At 39.2% G+C, this 24,205-nt stretch overlaps 1 protein-coding gene across 1 annotated transcript in view; it reads left to right on the top strand.

The window, feature by feature from the left end:
- The window catches only part of KCNT2 (potassium sodium-activated channel subfamily T member 2), a 160,645-nt gene extending 143,570 nt beyond the window's left edge, over nucleotides 1-17,075 (top strand). Inside the window, exons 27-29 of the mRNA XM_085303198.1 lie at nucleotides 4,481-4,772; nucleotides 10,428-10,512; nucleotides 15,555-17,075. Of these exons, the coding sequence (XP_085159324.1) occupies nucleotides 4,481-4,772; nucleotides 10,428-10,512; nucleotides 15,555-15,666 (489 nt within the window). The 3' untranslated portion in view covers nucleotides 15,667-17,075. The remainder of the gene's footprint in view (nucleotides 1-4,480; nucleotides 4,773-10,427; nucleotides 10,513-15,554) is intronic.
- The last annotated feature ends 7,130 nt before the right edge of the window (nucleotides 17,076-24,205 follow it).

The following is a 24,205-nucleotide window of genomic DNA, read 5'->3' as shown; positions in this document are numbered from 1 at the left end:
AAAAAAAAAGCTTCAATTAGCCAAATCAGAAGCCCTTGTTAGTCTAAGAGGATAGCTATTATTCCTTAAAAAAGAAAGGACGTTTCCACTGGTCTAGTTGCTAAATAACAAGGCACATCTAACATGCCACTTAATGATATGGTCATATGATTCAAACTATTTCCATTTCATAAAAAAAGGAGATAAGAAATCTTCCTCATTACTGTGTAATTTTTTTCTGCGCTTGCTGTTGAGCCATCCACATTTGCTCCTTTAGATTCACTTCTGCTTAAATTGTCTTTTGTTTTCCTTTTCCTCTTCGTCAGTCAGGAGAAATGGCTTCACAAGTACTTGTTTACCATCTGCCTGTTTCCAAGCTTAAGCCAGGCAGCAAAATCCTTACTAGTTTTAAAAAAAACAGAATTGGATTAATATAGGCATTTTGTGACAGCATATTTGATTAGTGCCCACCTGTTTTTACGTACACAGCAATGTACTCATTTTTCAATAGTACTTGCAGGAAAGGAAACTATGCAATGSATCATCTTTGATTAAATAAAGCTTAAAGCATCGTTGTTCTTCACACAAACGTCTTAAATATCTGAAAGCTGACAAACTGGGACTTTCAGAGAGGCCCTGTGGAGCTAGGTGGCATGTCCCTAGGGAATTCTAGAGTTAGATTCTTTAGTCTGCTGTAAATAAGAGTTAGTCAACGCAAGGGAGGGGGGAGTCTTCCTCACACCGTCAGACTTGCTCAAGTTGAACTATAACTTATAGACTCCAGGAACTCTACAGATCGGGGGGGGGCAGAGAAAGAAATGGACCTCTTACAGAAAGATTATACCCAACACTGATGTGGACAACAGAATCTTGCCTTCAGAATTTTGTTTATTTTTTGAAAGGGGAATGGCCCTTAGAACCTCAGAGATCAAGAAATCAGTAGTTCTTCAGAGAAAATTGCTTTGTTCACAAATCACTTGTAGGAACTCTTTCTGTTCTTTCAATTCATATTAACAGAGCCAGCTTTACTTTTCACTTTAGGTAAGCTTTGTTTTACACAATTTTATTCAGGCTTGTTTCCCCATACATACACATTCAACCTCCTGAAATCACTCATCAGTAACTTGCTAATATGACTGCACTGATTCCAATGAGGACTCCACTATTTTGTATTACTTCAATATCAGTAAAAGACTTACTTTCCAAAGATCACAATGATAGTTCAGCATTATAAAATAGTTCTGGAAAAAAATTAAATTTGACAATGAAATTAAAACAATTTTAAAGTTGTCTGTTGAAATGTTTTCTGTTACATTCCCTATGTTCTTTTGGTGTATGTTACAACTGTGTCTGTAGCCCATTGATTTATTTCAGTACCTTTGTATGTGTTTGTACAAACATGCTATTCATCATACTTGGGCACTGGGTGCCATGAGGAAGCTACAGCAATAGATATTGACCAGATACTGGCCCTTCTAAATCTTTTTTGTTGTTCTTACTACCATGGTGAAAAAGCAACATAACTTTGCTTGCATGTAGGAACTATGGATTTCCTCCTTTGCAAGGGGTGCCCCAAGTCATGCTGAAAGCTGTGGCATACCTCCCTGTCATCAGACACACAGAATCACAGAATGGTTCAAGTTGGAAGGGACCTCTGGAGATCATCTAGTCCAACTCCCCTGCTCAAGCATAGTCACCTACAGCACATTGCACAAGTTCATGTCCAGACAGGTTTTGAATATATTCCAAAGAAGGAGACTTCACAACCTCTCTGGGCAACCTGTTCCAGTGCTCTGTCACTCTCATGGTAAAGAAGCTCTTCCTCATATTCAGCTGGAATTTCCTGTGTTTCAGTTTGTGCCTGTTGCCTCTTGTCCTGTCACATGGGACAACTGAAAAGAGACTGGTCCCATCCTCTTGACACAGGTATTTTTCAACATTGATAAGATCCCCCCTCAGTCTTCTCTTCCCCAGGCTGAAGAGGCCCAGCTCTCACAGCCGTTCCTCAGAGGGCTCCAGTCCCTTAATCACCTTCGTAGCCCTACGCTGGACTCTCTCCAGTAGCTCCATGTCTCATACTGAGGAGCCCAGACCTGGACGCAGTCCTCGAGATGAGGCCTCCCCAGGGCTGAGTAGAGGGGCAGGATCATCTCCCTCCACCTGCTGGCCACACTCTTCCTAATGCAGCCCAGGAGACCATTGGCCTTCCTGGCCACAAGGGCACATTGCTGGCTCRTGGTCAATTTGTCATCCACCAGCACTCCCAGGTCCTTCTCTGCAGAGGCGCTCTCCAGAAGGTCAGCCCCCAGTTTGTACTGGTGCCTAGGGTTAGTTTTCCCCATGTGCAGGGCTCTGCACTTGTCCTTGTTGAACCTCATGAGGTTCCTCTCCGCCCAACTCTCCAGGCTGTTCAGGTCTCTCTGAATGGCAGCACAGTCCTCAGGTGTGTCAGCCACTCCTCCCAGCTTGGGATCATCAGCAAACTTGCTGAAGGTGCAATGACCCTCATCCAGGTCATTGATGAATAAGTAAGCTGAACAAGCGTGGACCCTGTATTGAGCCCTGAGGGACACTGCTAACTACAGGCCTCCAACTAGACTGTGCCACTGATGATAATCAGCCAGTTCTTAATCCACCTCACTGTCCACTCATCTAACCCACGCTTCCTGAGCTTCTCTAGGAGGATGTTATGGGAGACAGTGTCAAAAGCCTCGCTGAAGTCAAGGTACRCAACGTCCACTGCTCTCCCCTCCTCTATCCAGCCAGTCATTCTGTCATAGAAGGCAATCACATTGATTAGCAGGATTTCCCATGGTGAATCCATGCTGGCTACTCCTGATCACCCTCTTGTCCTCCATAGGCCTGGAGATGACATCCAGAATGAGCTGTTCCATCACCTTTCCAGGGATGGAAGCGATGGAGGTGACTGGCCTGTAGTTTCCTGGGTCCTCTTTCTTGCCCTTTTTGAAGACTGGAGTGACACTGGCTTTCTTCCAGTCCTCAGACACCTCTCCAGTTCTCCATGACCTTTCAAAAATGATGGAGTGGCCTAGCAAAGACATCCCACCAGCGCCCTCAGTACTCATGGGTGCATCCCATTAGGGCCCATGGATTTGTGGGTGTCAAGTTTGCCTCAACGGTTTCTAACCTGATCCTCTTCAACCAAGAGAAAGTCTTCCTTTCTCCAGACTTTTGCTCTCATCTCCAGGGTGTGGAATTCCTGAAGGCTGGCCTTAGCAGTGAAGACTAAAGCAAAGGAGGCATTCAGTAACTCTGCCTTCTCTGTATCCTTTGTCACCAGGGCACTCACCCCCATTCAGCAATAGGCCCACAGTTTCCCTAATCTTCCTTTTGCTACTGACGTATTTGAAGAAGTCCTTCTTGTTGTCCTTGACATTCCTTGCCAGGTTTAATTCCAAATGGGCCTCAGCCTTCCTCATCACATCCCTGCATACTCTGACAGTGTCCCTATATTCCTCCCAAGTGGCCTGTCCCCTCTTCTACATTCTATGTACTTTCTTCTTCTGTCCAAGTTTTGCCAGGAGCTCCTTGCTTATCCATGTAGGTCTCCCACCCTCTTTGCTGGGCCTCTTACTCATAGGGACGCACAGCTCCTGAGCTTGGAGAAAGTGATGCTTGAATATTAATCAGCTCTCTTGGACTCCCCCTTCCTTCTAGAGCCCTAACCCACAGGATTCCTCTAAGTAGGTTCCTGAAGAGCCCGAAGTCCGCTCTCCTGAAGTCCAGGGTTGCGATAGTGCTTACTGCCCTGCTTCCTTCCTGCAGGATCCTGAACTCATGATCACTGCAGCCAAGGCTGCCCCTATCCTTCACATCTCCAATGAACCAGTCCTTCTTTGTTCATTAGTATAAGGTCCAGCAGCACCCCTTGCCTCGTTGGCTCCTCTACCACATCAAGGACTAATCAATGCTCTGTAGGAACATCCTGGAACCACACAGGTGTTCCATAAATCAAGAGCTGGGAAGTCAGAAACACATGGGAATTTGAGAAATAGCTGAGTCACATTTCACCTGTGGTCTTAAACAGGGCACTCAATTTTGCAAAGTTGAACTGTTACTTAATGAATCCACAATATATTTCTAAAAAGCAGTTACATAACTTGGATTTCTCAAAATATGCAAAGACTTGGAAGAATGCAGACATTTGATCCAGAACAGATCCCTAGATTTAGGAAATGCAGTACAATGCAGCTAGAATCCTTATTTTCAGAATCAAGAAGATCAAGCGTTAAATAATGTGYAACTGATTTGGCAACTGAGAAATATATTTACATTATAAGTGAGTATTTTACATAACAGGTCAAAGTTTCTAGTACAGGATGCCCAATTTAGCGATGCTTGCTAAGCATCAACAGTTAAATTCCCTCAGCTCCACCACAACCAAAACACATGTTCAAATGCCATATTGACAAGAGGAGACAATGTCTTTTTCTGTTTCCATTTCTTAAAGCCCTGACCCTCCTATCATTTTTCTTTCAAGTCTCAAATCTCTATCAGTGTGGAAGAATGGGAAGACACTAAAGAACAAGTTAATTATCGTAGTAATCATCGTAACTCAACATCCAGTGATCAGTCAGATCATCCCTTGTTACGACGAAAAAGCATGCAGTGGGCCCGACGGCTGAGCAGGAAAGTCCCAAGACACTCTGGTAAAACAGCGGAGAAGATAAGCCAGCAGCGGATGAACCTTTACAGGAGGTCAGAAAGACAGGAACTTGCCGAACTTGTGAAAAACAGAATGAAGCATCTGGGCCTTTCTCCAGCAGGATACGGTATAATTACTATAATACTTTTATTAATAAATATTGGTATTATACCAGACATACTTATTTTTAATCTTCTACAAACTAAGGCTGCCATAAATGATACTAAGTTTATGGTAATGTTATGTTTTTTACTGAGGAAAACCTGATGGATTTTTTTTTTTTCTAAAAAAAATCAATTCTATTATGGTCAATTTCTGTTTTCAGATGAAAAACTCAGAAGACTGCATGTCAGTCAGTTATATTTTGCATATATGATATGTATAACCTGAATATATAAACATTCCCCGTCAATGAACAACTGAACACACACTGAAATATAAATGGAGAGAACTGTTGTGAAGTTCACTCATACGTGAGGATTTTTTTTTCCTCCTTTTTTTTTTAAAGAAGTAAAAAGGTGTCACATTAGTCATTGAAGAGTGTTTCACTAGGTCTGTATGTGCTGTTTGTGTCCAACAACTCCTTTTCCAACAAAGCCAATGCTGTCTTTTTAAAGCTATTGATAGAGTTCTGTGACATCTTTATTAATATATGCAAACATAGCTGCTTGGCAACTGGATCAAAAGAGTTAAGTCTAGAAAGCACAAAAAGCCATGAGTTAACCTATCATGTCTGTTGTTTAGTCATAAGTCATACTTTCGGAGAACTGGTGGCAATATCCATCTTTTCTTAGCCATCCTTAATGTGAAGTTTTAGAGAGAATAGTTATTTCTCTAGAATTATTTGATAAGTGAATCAAGGAATGGAAAAAAAATTGCCATAGCCTGAAATTCTGCATCCTTTTTCCAAAAGGAGTTTCTATTTTACCCGTTACCTGGATTTTCTTAACATAGTTGCAAAGTCTGCACCAGGCTTAGTTACTCCTAGAGGAATTAAAACAAAACAAAACAAACCTGTTCAGCTAGACTTGGCAGACACCAGCTGAATGAAGCCTGCTTCATCCATTTTGGATTCATAACCAAAGGACAGTCTTGCAATACTGGTTTACTGAAGAAGGCAAATACAAAAGTAACTTGCTATTAGACAACCCCAATTTACTAGTACAAGATTTTTACAAATAACAGGCTTCTGTGAGCTAAAAGATGGTTTACATTTGGATAACATCTCATAAGGAAAACTTCCACTTAAATAATTTGAATTCATATTTACATATTTCTTGGGTTGATACTCCACCATCCTCACAGTAGCATGCAAACATTTTCAAGTTATGCATTAAGAAACACTAAACTAAACACTACTCTGGGTTGTTTTCTGCTCTTTCATCCTTTCAGAAGAGGTGCATAAATTATTTTAGCAAATAAACCATAATTTTTTATTTTTATTTATATCTATTTGATGGGTATATAACACTGAAATGCCTTTATGAAGCAAAAGGAAGAGACAAAGATGCAAGTTCTGTGACAGCTCTTAGCATCTGTGGAGGTTTATTCCACAGCTTTATTGTTGTGTGGCCTGGGAGTTATCCCAGTTCTGTCTAGCTTAGTCAAATCAAAATGCAATTAAAGTTGTTGTCACTGACTGTGCATGCCAGAACACAGTTCCACCTAATTTTCACTTTAGATTCATTAGCCTCCACAGGGCTCAATCAAGTAACTAGGCAGAACTCTACTGAATAAGAGAAATATGGAAATAAACGTGTAACCTGTTTTCAGAGTAGATTGGCATTATATAACAATCTTTTTCCTGCACCCTAACTGGATAATTACTATTCCCACTTACTAACCCCACTATATGGCTCTCTGCAGGAAGAATCACAGCTAAATGTTTTCCAAAAGCCATATAGATCCCCAAAACATTTGATCAGCCACAGGAAAGTACTGTAAACTTGCTTCATATTAATAAGTCACAAGAAAACTTCAGTGGATCCCTGCTTTTCTCTTAAAATCCCAGTTAAGATCCAACAGTAAATTTCATTTTTCAAATTCAATTCACTTCTACAACACCCACAGAACAGCCAAAGCTTGATAGGCTTGCTTCACCCAATGATATTTACCTGCAATGTATCTCATTTAGAAATTTTCATTATCCCTTCCCTGTTTTTACAGATATGTCTCATTGTAGAGAAAGCTGCTATTTTGATCAACACAGCAACACCTGCAGTCTGCACACGGATTGGTTTTACACAGCCAGTCGCAGACCTGGGCCGTCACATTCCCACGGCTATCCTTCTGCCCCCCTCACACTCAGTGAGAAATCACATCAGCTTTTCACTCACCTTTAGAGCTAGCTCAATCCTCACTCATTCCACTACCTTTTAAGCACATAGTAGAAGCTTTTTAATCTYCCTGTTCTTTCAAAACAGCAGGCACCAGGCCAGTTCCCTGCAGGAGCTGCAGACGCTCCTTAGTATTCTCTTGGCAAGTGCCAGGAGCAATGAAAAAACAATTAGGGAAAGAACCACATCCCCTTATGTACTTGCACATACTGGCATGATGTCTAAAGTCAATCTCCTGGTCTTCAGCACTCTTCATGTTGAGCCTAACAACTCCCAAGATCTCCAATTTAAGTTCAGTTAATGCCAAAATCGTTTAATTCAAACCAGACACAATATGTTGTTGGCAGTACAAACCTCTAGTAGAGGCATAATTAGGCCAGTGTAGTGGTACGTGTGCTTGTACTTGTTACAATACTTTGCATCAGGTTAACCTTAAAACAATAGGCTGTAATCTGAAACACTACTTAAGCTGTATTAATTACATCCATACTAAGAGTCTGTATGAGTTTACCTGATTGTTTTCTAGGCAGATGTACTTACACTGGTGCAAAAATACATGATACAAGAATGTATAAAAACCACACATACTAGAAAACACCCAATATAGTAATTCTCAGCCTACAGAGAGAATATCAAGAATGCTTCAATTACATAAAAAATTAAGTTAGAATTGTTTTGTTTCAAATGATTTTCCCCTAAGATGCTGAAGAGAAGTTAGCAAAGAAGAAATGCCTCCTCTCACTTATTTTTATTTTTTTATTTTTTTTTTTATTTTATTTTTTTTTTAAAAGGCTGACCAAATTAAGATCATCTCCTTGCAACACTCCAGGGAATGTACCAAAAAGAAAACTAAACAAATATACTAAAATATCAGCTACATCAGTATAGTAAGACACTACTAGACAAAACCTTAACCCCTCCAACACACCAATGGCAAGATCTACTTCATTTGCAATGTATCATTAGGAGAATGGTTAAAAATAACAAGAAATATCAATTTATGTTTATATAGTTTTCCGCTTTTAACCAATTGGCATGAGTCATAAAAGGAAAAAGGTAACATCACTTGATACACATGGAAAGTGGAAAAACACATTGATAGATTTGTAAAGCAGACGGAAATGCCATGCAACTGTGTTTAGCATTGGCTATCACTTAGACTTAATTCTAACAGAAGATGAAAATCCCTACTTCCCAAATACCAACCAAAGATACATGATAGACCTTAAAATGAAATTGTGTTGCATTAAAAATTGCTGTGAGTGTAAAAAATGCAAAACAAAGTTTTTAGAACAGTCAAAAAGAAAATACATTTCATGAACTATTATATCTTATTAATTCCTTATTTCATTATTCTTGAGGCAAGGATAAGGCAAGAAAACCAGAATTGAAGAACTGAAGCTCTGGCACATGCCAGAAACATCCCCAAAACATCACAGTTCTACACACACAGCTTCTGTCTTGGACTGTCACACTGTCACGGCTCCTTCTCCCTCTGTCACCAGCAGCATCCTTCTCTAACTCACCTTCACAACGAGCGTCTCCTTACAAGTTCTGCTGCACGTTAAGTGTGAGGTAGAAACTTTAGTCTCCCTATTCCTTCAAACCCATAGGACTATCTGCTGAAGCACAGCATGCTCTTACAAAGAGAGATGAAAAGTGTAGTTGAAGAACGTTTATACTGATCGCACAGATAAATTGCTGCGAAATAAGGATAATATGTTCTTCACCTGCAGAAGTATTTGTTCCATAGAACTTATCTGCCGCCACTGATTCTGGCGTGAAGAGCAACATGAAGCAATAGGAACCTGTACTGAGGTTTTAGAAAGCAAACACACATGATCCTGCTTCGAGCAGGAGATGAACCCCCCTCCCTGAGGTCCCTTCCAGACTGAATTAATCCTATAATCCTCAGTCATTATCCATTTTTTTGTTCCAACTYGGACAAACATAAGGATGATAACTGGGTTCTGAATTCAGCACAGTCTGCTCTGTGCTGCTCTTGCAGATGGAAACCTGCTGTACTGCCTAAGGGAGTACTGCATTGTTCCTAAGCAGTGCCTGTATAGCTGCSAAATTCTCCTCCTGCGCCTGCCTTAAAGTGCATTCCACTGGTCTCAACCATTCTAGAAACTTTATTAGTGTTCAGTGACTTAAAAACAGGATTCCCAGAGAACTGTCTCTGCCTCCTGATTCAGTGGAACTGTTCCTGGTCGTTGACAACACATTTCTTCCTCAGTGATGATAGTTTGTTCAGCTTCCTCCGATCACAGTAACAAAGCTGCTCGGAGTGTCTATTCATTTTGCAAAAGCAGTTTTCTTTTCATGCGGAGCTTAAAGGCCATACTTCTACTTTGTGCTATAACATCAATACAGATGTAATACAGCTTTGAATGTGGCATTGAGATTACATTTCTTACTACCAATGGACTGGCACTAAAGGACTGCTTTCGATACATGCCATCACTACTCTTAAGTTTAAGCTTGCATTGTACAACTAAAGAATATTGAATCCTTTCACACTCCCAGATAGTTATTTGCTTCATTTCATCATAACATGTTTCTAATATATTCTTGTATGAATGCTTAACATCTCAATTCAAAATATTTTTATCATGCTGATATCAAAGCTCTGCATTCTCTTATATATTTCAACATAGGCATCCCCTATGGCTTAGTGTCTGAAATTAACTTTACTAGAGTGGTCGATGAAACAAACAATGTGACTGCTAGAGGGCTTCTGGGACTTCTTAACAATTTTGCACACTAACTATTACTTAGAACCACAGGCTCAAATCCTAGCTATGTTTATGCTTCCYCATCACCACCACATAGTATATTCTATGAGCATCTTTGGCTGTCCTCTGTAGAGACTCTGGGAAGCTAACTGTGTTTTAAAATATAGGCATTAATGCCAGCATCGCTTTTCCCTGATAACAGTGACAGTGTCTTTGTTCCAGAAGACACAATCACTGAACGGTTTTGTACTTCTGTAATTTATGATGGTTACTACATAAATCTAGAAATACAGCTTTGGCAATCAGAGATGCACCTAAGGAGTGGCAAGGGGAACGTATTTCAGATATTAAACTTTCTTTAGCTATGTTAGTGTTGATTACTAAATAAAATGAAAGCATCTTCAAGGTAAACATAGGACCATTGCCTATGATAAAGTGAGACAAATCTAAGTTTTGTTGTGATAATCCTGCTCGATATTTTAAGAGCTGGTAATTCAAAAGATGCTATGTTAGACTGTTCCAATGCAAGTATATTTGAAAGAAATACATGAAACTTATCAGATCACTTTGACTGACATCTGACACTATCTTTGACAGCTCTATGAACCAAGGATGATCTTTTATCGAATTAGTTTGCCATAAATAATACTCTTGACAATTTCTTTGTAAACAAGATAATTAATCTGGTATCTTTTTTTTGTCCTTTAGATGAAATGAATGATCATCAGAACACCCTCTCTTACATCCTGATCAATCCCTCTCCAGATACAAGACTGGAACTTAATGACATAGTGTAAGTTAAAGCATAAAAAAAACCTGCAAAGTTTGCACTTTTGCCTCAATTTTACTTTAATACCTTCCCGCTAGAAGAAAAYCGCACCTGCAAAACAATAAAAATTAAGATGGAGGTTTTATGTAAACAGAAATTTGTTTTATATATTGTTTACATGTGTATACACACATAATGTGTGTGTATATACATAGACTATATGTATACACACACACGCACAACTKCTTTCTGATAATCCTTTGTCTTCCATATTCTCTGGTGATTCCTTCTCTTTATGTATTAAAGAAAGTATAAACAAGTCTGCTGGATAGCTTCACAGAATTAATATTCTTGCTTTTAATTTAGCCAGCTAGTCTTAAGATCAACCCTTCAGATTCATGTTTTTAGGTAAGATTGTCCTTTATGGATTCAAAGACCTTTAAAGTAAAGAGCAGTCTTCTCAGCAAAGATGGTGGGAGACCTACATGCAATTAATAGCCTAAGATAATTCAAACATGAGTAGCAAGACCTTAACACAGAAAAGGTTTCTTTTCCCTTACTTACAAGGAATTTCGCAGAATGTATGAAAAAGAAATAGGTGAACACAAAGTCTGAACTAGTCAAGCCTTTCAGATGATTATCAGGCATTCTCACATACTGAAGTCTGATGTTACTGCAATGTTCAGGCCCTGACAGCTCGACCCTCGTGATACAGGGTTAAACCTATAAATACCATTTCTATCTCCTGCCTCTGCATTGCTGTATTACCATACCCTACCTGCTCCACAGGAAGGAAACCACACAGCCCATTTATACCAAGGGCTGCACCTCCACACTAGTGCTGACCTGTCAGGTTTCCTATTCACAAGGAGGAAAACTGTTTGACCTGAGTAGTGTAACAGTAGGGGGAGGAGTGGGGGGAAGGAGGGAAAGCAGTGCTGTGTAGCACTGTGGTATTTGAAAAGCATAGCAAAATAATAACTATATCAAATATAAAGGAAGTTGTCATAAAACCTGCTGAAATGCCTTGAAATAATATTTTCGTTGCTATGGAACTCCCTAGTATGATGTGTACTAAGAAATAACCTGTAAATGTGCATACTATTACCTGAGCTTGATGTGTATTCACTCCTTAATGCTTAAGGAGACTTGACTTCACAGCTGGTGCGTTCAGGCTGAGACTTCTTTATTTTTTAAACTGGCACAGAAAAGGTGGTATTGGTATCTGGATAATAGTTAATACTTCAGTTATCCAGATAATTACTTTGCTTGATCATAGTTCTCTCAACTAGGCAGCCAGTTCACCCTCATGCAGTGGAGAATTATTAGTGGAAAGGCAAAGAAAAGATTGTTCGCTTTCCACAGAGCTTTTCCCTTAACCACAAAAGCCCTGAGCAAGTAAAAGGCTTTTTGTTTTTTTATCCTTCCTGCTGATAAGCAGGCACATTTGCCAGACTATGCCTATACCTCCTCCCACCTCACAGTATATTTTCCAGATTTCTTCCAGTCATTCATCTAACTTGTCAGAAGAGTGCATTTTTAGGTCAGCATGACCTAACCCCATCTGAATCACACTTCTGTGCATATCGATGATTAAAAAAAGAAATAAAATAAACATGTACTTTAAGTGCTATAAATTTAACTTTCATTCTCTGATTTCTCAAACCTATACACCTTTTACAAGTCCTTAGCATTCAGTATGATATTATACTTCTAGTTTATTGCAGTTATATTAAACAACATACAGATCTGAACTAGCACAATATAAAGAAGTGTCATAGTCATTGATAGGGACGGGGACAAAGATKATCACAGAGATTTGGCAGCAGTAAGAAATACAGTTATAAACCTTCAGAGCTCTAGCAGCTGTTGACCAAAATAGACAGACTTCTGACAGTTTCATTAAGGCTTATGACTAAGGTAATACTGTGCACTTCTATGGATTACCTATTACAGAGTTACTTGTGATTCAGAGCCTAAATTCCTTTTTTCTAAATTCTAGAAGTAAAAAAAGTAATTTTTTTCTGAATTTTAAAAGTAAAAAAAAGACTAAAAATTACTAAACCAAATCCTTGGTTTAGCTTAGTCTAAAGTAAGAAAAAATAAAAAAAAAATCTGAATTTTTGCCCAGAGTCTAAGAAACTATTTCTCCAAAACAAAATATAAAAGAATTGAAATTTAGTTTCTTAGGCCTTCAAATTTGTTTCCTTAAACTTGCTCCAATGCCTTAAGTGAGTAAAGATACATGCAGACTATATAACAGCCGTATATATTCAGCTATGCCTGAATCTAACTCAGTATTAAATGAGCTATAAATGTGAACCAGGAATGACAGTCCATATTTGAGTCATCTGTTCTCATATTCAGCTAAATCAAGCCATTGCACTGGTACTCCCCATCTTACCCACTTGCTAGCACAGCGAGCGATTTCACTATCCTGCCTCTCTACACTAGAAAGGATAATAATATTAATCATGGAAAAAAAATAAGATTTTTCATGCATTTAGAATATTCTTAATTTGGAGTACAGGCTGGGGGCTGACCTGCTGGAGAGCAGCTCTGCAGAGAAGGACCTGGGAGTGCTGGTGGATGACAAGTTSACCATGAGCCAGCAGTGTGCCCTTGTGGCCAGGAAGGCCAATGGTCTCCTGGGCTGCATTAGGAAGAGTGTGGCCAGCAGGTCGAGGGAGGTGATCCTGCCCCTCTACGCAGCCCTGGGGAGGCCTCATCTCGAGGACTGCGTCCAGGTCTGGGCTCCCCAGTACAAGAGAGACACGGAGCTCCTGGAGAGAGTCCATTGCAGGGTTACAAGGATGATGAGAGGGCCAGAGCTCCTGCCCTCTGAGGAACGGCTGYGAGAGCTGGGCCTCTTCAGCCTGGGGAAGAGAAGGCTGAGGGGGGATCTTACCAATGTAAGGGGGACGGGGACAGACTCTTTTCAGTTGTCCCATGTGACAGGACAAGAGGCAGTGGGCAGAAACTGAACCACAGGCAGTTCTGCCTGACCGTGAGGGGGAATTTCTTCCCTGTGAGATGGATGGAGCACTGGACCCGGTTGCCCAGAGAGGTTGTGGAGTCTCCTTCTCTGGAGATATCCAAGGTCCGCCTGGATGCAACCCTGTCTAACRTGCCCTAGGTGACCCTGCTGAGCAGGGAGGTTGGACTAGATGATCTCCAGAGGTCCCTTCCAACCTTCCTGATTCTGTAATTTGATGATAGTATTTTTACAGGAGAGAGCAGACTTTTCCATGACTCCTCAGTTTCATTGCTTCTGGCCCACAAACAGAAGTTTACCAGTTTCATTTAAGTAGTGCTAGGGAAATCGGAATAAACTTAGATGTCAAAGGTTATAAAGCAAGAGTACTAAATCTTTGTCATTAAGCAAACAGATGGCATGAGAGCATGATTTAGACAACTGCCTTTTTTTGTTGTTTATACAAAAAGGTGAGGCTATTTGATTGTAGCAACAAGCCCTATAGAGAGAAAACAGAAATAATAWCAAGGTAATACAGGTAGGCAGTCTTTCTAAATCATGGTCGTGGAGATGAGAATTGACTTTATGGTGGGTACCGAAAAGAAAAGCCCATGGASTTGGAGGCCCGTGCTTTGAGGAGCCACTAACAGCCTGCTGCACTGTTACGAGGCGAGCTGGTGAAATAAGGCAGCCCTGTAGGACGTATGGCAACAGTTGCTCACACACTTTTAGACCACGTTAGTTTCAGTTAATCAATATTTCCCAATTCACTTTTTTTGAGGATTCTTCTAAATATTCTGATTATCAGTCTGGATACCTTTGGATACCAAACGGCAGAAGTTCATAGCCTTTTTTTTTAAATGGCTGCTTCTCCAGAGCTACTGAAAAAATACTTCAAAACTTCGCAAGCACTACATGGACTTCTAGTTTCTCTATCATAGCCTACAGATAATCAGAAAAATTTCTCATTCACTGTAGAACCAGAAAGTATGCAGATTACATTCTGTATGTGCATTATCAATGCTAGGAGTTTCATTTGGCTGAGGAGGACAGAAACATGTGTGGCACCAACWTTTTCCAGGATGAGAGAGAGAAGATTCTTTCGCATTTTGTTTTCTTGCATTTCTTTCTTTGCAAAAACTGATCAAAAACAGGATTTGAAAATAAAGTTTTCACTGCCTTCAATGTTACTGCACATCTTTGGCCAAATTTAAAATACTAGGATCGAATCTAGTCACTTGTCTTCTTTTTATGAACATAGTAGCTTTGGAAGGCACTGGCTGACAGTTCAGAAGATTGAAATGTATTAGTCCACAGTAGTACAAAACAGCTACTGAGTCAGTGCCAAGAACTTTTTAGATTTAGTTTGTCAATGGAGACAGCTGACAAGACAGTAGAGTTTACACTTACAAATTAATGGGAAGCTCTTCCGTCCTTATCCTAAGGAAAGTGATCTGAAATACTCACTGAGGAACTTTAAATTTAACTCATGAGGCATTTTCCTTAATAATATGGAGTTCTTTCTCAAAGTAAGGGTCCATCTCCACACAGTCAGCCCACACTAAGCTTACCAACATTGTGGTTTTTTATTTATTGAGCATAGTGTCAAGAAGTATCCCTGGTTTCTTTACAAAAATCCTTCTTGAAATAAGTCTGTGGAGCACTTGTCTGCTCTTCAAGGCATAATGAAGAGAGGGGATATATAAGAGAATACAGTTACCGGCAAAACTGTGAGTTCAACAACTGCAGTCAATGTCCAGGAATGGAGCTGACATACCTAAAAGATCAAAGTTGCTCTCAGTCAGGTAGGAACAGTATCAGGAGCCAAAGATTAAGATTTGGATGTGGCCAGTATATGCAGATGATGTTTAGATGGATAAAACATACACCACTCATGTCAAATAATAATAATAAAAAAAGCTGTTTATACCCAAGTTACTCAATAGGAACTAGACTAAGCATCTTCAAAAATAAGGCTTAAGTTCTTCCTCAAATCTTTTCTACAGCAGGAACAGTAGAAAATTACTTTGTCTTTGCTCATGCCAAGTCTTCTTAAGAGTTAATTTTTAATTTGTTTTTTTAAAAAAAACAGATACTTGATCCGACCTGATCCATTGGCTTACGTTCCAAATACTGCACCCAGCCGAAAGGACAGCTTCTGCAATGCGGTGGGACAAGACACCAGGGAAGAAACACAACTTTGATACGTAGCTCATCACAAAATTGAGACAGTTTTATATGCTTATGTTGTTTTCAGTAACCATTTTGAAAACTATTTTGAATGGTACATTTCACTCGGATTTGGGAACCAGAGAAAGTGACAGTGGTAAGTGACCAACTTTAGAAACATGGCCTCTAGAAACTCTGATCTTAGAAACTGTCAGACTTGTAGCCTGCTCAATACAGTAAACAAACTTTGTTACCTTAATAGAGTTATGAAAACTATTGCTGTTTAACCAATATGAACAAATGATTTCAGAAGTGACAGATTCCATAATAAGTTTCACTTAGAAGCTAAGTACATTTATCAAATTGATAACATGTCAGTGACTAAGCTCCTGACCTACATCCTGAAGCCACTTGATGCCTGTAGAAAGACCATGCACAACTTTTAGTAGTAAATATTATGTTAATATCTGTCTGTGCCAATGAGGCTTTGTGTGTCAAGAATCCAGCCTTTCAGATAATTTTCAAGCTTAGCTTGTCATCCATTTATGTTAGAACAATCTAGTAGTAGTCCCATTGTAGCTTCTGGGACTTGGGTGTTAATTTTGTGGACACGGATCAGGTTGCACAACACAGCCTAGTCATACTGTAGACTTTCTCATCTGACGCACATCCACTGAAAATGCAACTCAGAGGAGCCTAGTTGGAGGAAACTTCCCATCATCTCACACAGGCATTTTAAATGATAGTAGTTTGTAGAGCAACAGAAGCAGGACTTCCTTTTGTAGGGATATAGGAATTCTGTAAATGCAGCTCTTCTGCATATGCGGTGGTAGCTCAGGTAGAATATGACCCTTGTAATCCAAGTGATTTGTTGGTGAGAAGCTTGTATAGATTATGAAAAAGTGAGAGCATCCTTCTAGGAAACACTTCATACTACGGATCCTTCCCATCTTCCTCAAGATGGGAGAACCAGTGCTGTCCAGCAAAGCACATACACGCCCAGTTTGTTACCACAAATTTGATAACTTCACATGAAAATGTATGTGTCATATTGAAAATTAAAGAAATCTATTGTGCGTTCCATCAAATGGGTAGAATACTAAGTTGCATGAAGAGGCACAGTTGTTTCAATTGCTCAGCTTTTGCATTTAGCACACAAGCATCTACTAGAGTGTCAAACATCTGAAGCTGCTACAAGATCTCTAGCCTACAGATACCAGAATGCCACAAGTTTTGGTCAGAATTTATATAGAATAAGCATGCCTATACCTGGTCTTCCAAAATTACATTCTTCATTTGCATTTGTTACAGAAGGAGGAAAGAGTACACTTAAAGCCCTACTGTTACAACCATCTATATATACACATCTGTTAAAAGAAATTTGCCAGTCCACAGTTGCAAAGTTGATTTGAACTCCCTTGATGTCCTAAATGTACAGAATTTGAGTCTGAAAATCATTCTATTTTATTTGGAAATGCAGCTACATTGTTATTTTTGTTCTAAAATATAAAATGCCAAATTGCCTGATGAACAACTTGTGGATCTGAGTATGCTTATCAGCATTAGAAGGATGTTCAAACCAGTCACACTCACATTAGAAATGACACTAAATCTGTTATTACTCTCTCCCTTCTTCCCAATTCTTTTAAAACTTAACTACTTTTTATTAAGTCAGAAATCCTAAAGCCACATTTATTAAAACAAACCACCCAAAGAACCCCACAGCATTCTCAGAGTGGACTGAAGTCATCACATTATGATCATCAGAAGAGTAAAAGTTGAAGCTTTGAGGGAAAAAAAGGTAGCTGAAAAGCATAGTTGCTCAGCACTTTTTTGTATCAGCATATTAACACAGTACTATGTTTCAGAATAGTTTCAATAGTTCTCCTTAAGAGTCCATTATTCAGTGGGGTTTTTTTGTGCACACTAGTCATTTAGTCGAGTTACTCGGTTGAAGATGAAATATTCAAATATCATATCCCTTCAGTGCACCATGAAAAAAATAAAATTTACACAGCTGCTTGGAATCCAGTCTATAGTTAAAAAAAATCAGTACATGGAACAGAGTTGTGTACAAGACCTGGCTATCTCAGAAGGGACTATGTTGAAAAAAAATACCTATTTTTAATCCCTTTAGTGAGAAAAATCAATTCTAGTTGATTTCTCAAAATAAAAGAATTTCATTTGAGCTCTTAAAAAAATGTTTTTTCCAAAATGTTAGAAGAATCCTTTGTTTCATACTGATGGTTTGTTCTGACAGAGTCAGCAGCAGGCAGACAGAATTTCAGAAACAGGGCTACCCTTCAGCTGGCAAGCCAGACTGACCGCTTTCAGTGCGATCCACACACACTGTCTACAGGCATCCAGTGGTCCTTGTAAACTGGATAAGGYACCTATCACAGATTTAAAGACTCTCTGCTACAAGATCTACAGCTAGGATTCAGTGCCTGGCATTTAACAGCCTACAAACCAGCAGAAACAAGCAGTTAGGTGAATCCATCTTTCCACCTAGCTCAGCTACAGTGAATCTAATGTCACCTGATACTTCCCCATGCTTAATGAATTGAAAATTGCACATTAGCYCCAGAAGATTTGCTCAAAGCAAACAGGAAGACAACTGGAGACAGACTGCAGTCTTCTCCAGAATTAGCAGAAGGCAATCTTTTGAATAAGATACAACATTCAATTTTCTTCAAAGTCCGCCAGAAGATAAGCAAGACCATAAAACTAAGAACAAATCTTTTGAAGCAGCAGTTCTAATAACCCATGAAGAACCACAGTTCAAAACACATCGCCTTTGATGTTGAGAGTAGAACAGCTCTGTTTCCACTGGCATATCTTCACAAACAGACTCCAAACCAGCAGGACTTCAAACCTTCAAGAACCATCCTAAGCATCTACATTCACACCGAGTGAGGCATTCCTTTTGTGGCCAGGAAGGACATTCTTTGAGGGTCACACCGCAGGTAGTCTTGTATTAACATGCTTTCTTCTGATCGTGATATCAGAAGCACAATACGTGGCTAGCTTGCCTGAACATCGGGCTGAGGAACAGTTCTCTCCAGGCTACGCTGGAGAGAGTATGCTGAAACTCTAGGGGTCAGTGTGCCCAAATAGCAATTGAACAGAGGAGTTTTGTCTGGTGATAGTTCACTCAGTGGATGCAGAAACTAAGAGTTATGATCACTGACAAAAGCAAAAGATTTAATCCTAAACTATTTGTCAAGAATCAAATGGCCAGATAACCTAATTTATTTATTTCTAGCAAAGAAAATGTCTGATTAAACCTGTATTTAACTATATATATGTGTGTATATATGTGTGTATATATATATATATATATTTTTTTTTCCCTCCTAACCCACTTCTACCTATAAATTGACAACACCCTGCTTCTGTAAGACAGGCCAAGTAATTTGCTGCTGGGAGACACAATCCCAGTGAAGAAAGTGATAGCAGATGATAATTACTTCCTTCTAAGTGAGTATCAAACATGAGAATTCTCTAGAAAAGGGAGATTTACCTATAAAAGTGTGTTATCTGGTCTGCAATTAAAWAAATGCACACAAAATTTTACAGTTGAACACAGTGCATTTCCTTAACTATTTCACTCCAGCTCCAGAACAAATATTAACTCAAATAAAGCAAGTCTTTATGTACAAAGTAGAAAGCATACAGCTTGCATTTTCAGCATCAGCAGCAGAACRAGATAGCATTCCTGCATCATTTTGACTTGAAAAGTAAAAGAACAGCTATTTCCCAGCATACCTGCTCCCTCACAAATAGCTTCCTACTATAATTACTCTTTAACAACTATAAAGTGCACAAGTATATTACTAAACATTTTTGTAAGCCTTTGTTTACCATTACTCCAATAAAATGTTAAAGAACAAATGGATAGAGGGTTTCAGCAGTGGAGAAAATTTGAAATGATACGAAGTGCTGGCAGTAACAAACAATTCTRTAGTTTGTAGGCTGCTAGCACTGACTGCAACTGTTTTGTAATTTTGGAGCACTGATGCATGAGGTTTTGCTTCATTCAATTTCACTTCCTATCAGAAGGAATTTGATCATTACAATCCAGAAATGAATTAATGAAAACCTACAGGCAACACTATGTAGTGACATCAAATGTACACGGTTATAGAAAATCCCTTTTCAAGACAGTGATATGATTGCTGAATTATAAAATAAGTCATATGTGCATAAAATATTATTGCATATAGTTGATATTATAAATTGGGAACAGCCCACCCCTCTTTGGAAGAGGCACATATTGAATTTATGTCTAAATACTGCACTTCAAGTTTTCGTCCACTGTTCCATTTGCTTGGTGCAGAAGATAGGAAAGTGACTGGAGAGTGTTATGAATTCATATTATGTTATGAAGGATGACCAAGACCTCACTGATGGGCACCTTGGGAAGTTAATTGAAAATATTAATGGTGATTATATTAATGGTGATTTTATTACAGATTCATTAGTGCCTGACTATCTAACATAAGAATGTTGCCAGTAACAGTAATTCATCACAAGTAAAAACTCCCTTTACTCTTCTGTAAAGAAGCTTAAAAATAAGTATATTTCTGCTTCATAAGGAGAAGACAAGCATTAGAGGTTTCTACAAAATTTTCCATTTGTTCTATAAATGCTAGACTATATACTTTTTTAACACTGTAAAATGGGGTAAATAAGTTTCTTTGGATTTATGTCCCATTGGGCAAAAAGTAAAGGGTCAAGATACTTATTTTCACTCCCTTCTTCCCATAAGCTCATTCAACAGTTGTTTTACATTTTCACCAATGAAAACGTGAAAACTGTCATTTTCTTTGTACTCGCCAAAAAGAGCCATTTTTCTCCTGAGCAGCAGCTCTTCCCTATCTAAGACAAATAAAGGGAATACATCAAAAGGAATAAAGAAGTGCATTCAGAAGATTATTGTCTATTGGGAGCTTTTGTCATTGATTGGATGAACTCAACAACGCAAAGCAGCATAGCCCAAGACGGTTTTTGCCATAGAAGTGCCATTTGTCTCAAGACATGACACAAGTCAATGCATTTTCTCAATAACAGTATCTAAKATATATATCAAGTCGATGACATCTACATCAGCTTCTTCGAGCTTCAGGTTTTAATTCTTATCTGCAGGATACTCAGTGACCTGGATTTGAGTATTTGGAATATCAACTAATGACGAACAAGGAAAGTTGCAGCAAAACTCTCAACCATCAGGATGGAATGCATGTGTAGGAGGTGGGCCAGTCCCAAGACAACTCTAAGAACCAAATCCTATCACAAACCAGAAAAATGATTGAATTTCAAAGAGATATCTTTAAAGGTTCTCATAAAAATACTAGAGAAAGTTCAAGTTAATTCCCAAGCAACAGACTCAATGGAGAAAAGGATGAGGTATCATATACAACTGATGTTGGTCATACTAGTTATTCCAGTACTGAAACTTACTCAGAAAGCCACAGCCATCGTTTCTATACATATCTAGTATAAGAATCTACAGGCAGATGCAGTTCACTCAGACAAATCAGTTAACTCAGATGAAGTATTTAAGTCAAGGTTTTTGTTTGTTCTCATCTATGACAGTATTCTTCAATTGCAGAAATGTGATTAAGCTGATATAATAACTCTCAGTACTGTAGTTACTACCTTCTATATCAGTGGGCACAATTACAAGCTTAACGTCCTGTCTGGGGACAGGAAAGGGACAGGAAACATGTCTTTAGTGCTTCATTTTTTGCCAGTCAGACAGATGGAAAAATTCAGTGCCAATGAAGGGACTTCTCGCAAATGTAATTGAATCGTAAAAAGGTCTACTGCAACAATTTTTCCCCCAATACCAATTTCAGTTGCTGAATTACTGGGCATACGGTTGTTCTCTAGATAGATGCTTTAATCAAGAACACATATTGCTTATGCTTCGGTATTTATACTAGTCTGTTATCTGAGGCACCTATACAGAAATAAATTATTCATACATGCTCCCTACACTTAGGCCACTGATGGAGACAGGATGCAATAATAAACCTTAGCAGATTGCCTATTTTTAAAATATATCCATACTTCACTATTTTAGCCAGAAATTTAACCAGTTATTTGTATCCAAACTCAGAGTCAACTACAGCCTAAAAAAGTAAATTYCATTTCAGGAAAACCAAACTTGCTAATTTTATGTACATTAGAAGACTTTTATTTAAGTCAGTCAGAGCCCAGAGCAACACTAAGGACTTTGAAGTCTTCCTACAGTGTGTGCATGCACAATCACTGCAATTTTAATAATTCAAAGCTGCTTGAAACCTAAATTCCACCAGAGTTCAGATGTGAGTCTCATAGCAGGTGCTTTCCCCCTATCCCTTCYCCACAGGTTACCTTAAGGCCTATTCTCCAACCACACATGCAGGATGCGGCCTTGTATGAGACGGTCTGGAAAATTTTATTGATTGCAACCAGAACCAATACCCTGTAGCTGAGCATCCAAATACCTTGGATGTAAGAGAGGCAGGAGACAGAGCCTTCTCTGAGCCAGTTCTTTATACAAGATATCTCAGCTGCCAGCTAGAGACAACACTCAAGAGGCAGGTCTTGCTGCTCTTCTAAGATGCAGAATAGTTGAATTCTAGGCCTTTTATGCTAGATGAGTAAGTGTACAGATTTGAAAATGTTTCTACTTCCTAATTCACTTGACAGTTGAACCTTACGGCTGGTGAGAACTTGGAGCAGAAATAGGATTCTCTCTCCAAACGTATCAGGACCAGGCTGAACAGACAGTGTGAAGGGGAGATTCACAGCAGGAAAAATCTTCAGTCATGGAGAGGGATGCCTAGCATAAGTCATGTGCCTATTTTCTTAACTTATTTCCAAAGAAAAAGTATGTAGACTAGAGTCTGTGTGTATTCAGTATATTTCTGTTAGCGAAGATGAGACTTTGGACATTAGTCAGTTGTAGAATCATCTTTGTCGTTTGATCCAGCTGAGGCCAGCTCCTAAGAAAGGTCCTCTACCAAGTATGGAATTTCAACCATTACAGTATCAGAAGAGGATTGCCAGCCTCATTCAGTACACTGGGGCTTCGTGCGCAATAGGGGCAAAGGGGAATATTTCACACATGATCATATTGCAGTTCCAGAAGCTACTGCAACACTGTACTCTAACTAGTCTGTGTAGTGAGGTGCAGTCTGTGACCATGAAGGTTCCGGAAAATAATGAATAAGGCATCAATAGATTTTTTAGTGAGATACGGACATCTGTTAAAAGTTCAAAAAGTAAATATTTATATAAGTTGCAGAGAGCTAGCTCTGCATAGTTACAGCAGAGTAATAAAACGGAGAGCAAAGGAGGCAGATGGGACAAAGTGTAGGAGCTTTTTGCAGAGAAGGGTAGTTGGAAGCCCCAAGAACTTGATGTCACCAGAGAGAACTTCTGCATACCAGCAGGCATGTGGCTCACCTGAGGACATGCTCCAGGTCCTTTCGAAGTAAATGCTGTATCTGTGTGCAAGGAGCCACTTCTAAGCTAAGCAGATTGATACAGAAGCAACTTGTGCAATGCTGCCCAATTACCTTAGCTTTGCCCCACTMCCAATCCTCCCCCTCTATGTCTAGAATAGACATGCTATTCTAACAGAAGTCAAAAGATACATAGAATATGCAGCATTTTCAGCTGCTTCTGACATGTCCCTCTATCAAGCTATGAAGCTTTTTTCTTTAAAAAAAAAAAAAAAAAGTCTGTCCTGTCAATTCAGCTCAGGTGCTAAGCATTCCCAYTAATAGGCTAATGAAATTCTTTCTGGACTTTCAGCTGGCCAGTCCAGCCCAGCTGAATCACATGGGGAGAAGCATCACACCCATCCCAGCAGACTGAAACCAGAAAATAAGACAGGTGTGAGCTTGTGTAAGGTTTAATTTGTTTTCACATTATTCAGACTGATGCTCCTGTAACTGATTGTAACAGGGATTCTTCCTGCAGGGAAGCCCTGCCGGCATGTGCAACTTTTTCCTTACTGCCCTAAAGAAAAGCAACCCCTCTTCCCCCAAGAACAAAAGCACAACACTCCACTAAATCCAAGGACAAATGACAGCTACAGACATACACGGACACTTCTCTACCTTTCCTCCTGTTACAGATTTAGCACTTCTAAGAGCTTTGTCAGCAACAATCCCACAGCTGGATTTGAGTACTACAGGTAATGCACCACCTGCACCCCAGCATATCTTTTCATTATTGTCACCCAAGGAGCTACCCACAGCCAAGCCTCCATCACAYTATGGTAGGAGCAATAAACATTTCCCAGAAGTATTTAAAAAATTTGTGAATTTATATAGCATGAAAACTAAAAGTTCAATACAGCTTAAGACCACACAACTATGATAAGCTAACTGTAAACTTCTTAATTAAATGGAATCAGTGACCCAAGATTAGAACCACCCAAAGGCTTTTAAGCTGTTATGCATACTTGACACTTTTTACATGCCCTGGCAATGTTTGTAGCATATAAAATACTATTCTATATCAAATTTCAGTTTTAAGGCTGACCTCTTCAAATAATTTATTGATATGTCTAGA

Source organism: Rhea americana, unplaced genomic scaffold (assembly GCF_003343005.1).
Source record: "Rhea americana isolate MKP2758 unplaced genomic scaffold, rheAme1 scaffold_198, whole genome shotgun sequence".
In the NCBI taxonomy this organism is placed as follows: Eukaryota; Metazoa; Chordata; class Aves; order Rheiformes; family Rheidae; genus Rhea; species Rhea americana.
Note: the sequence above shows the minus strand (reverse complement) of the source record. Positions and strands in the feature narration are given on the sequence as shown.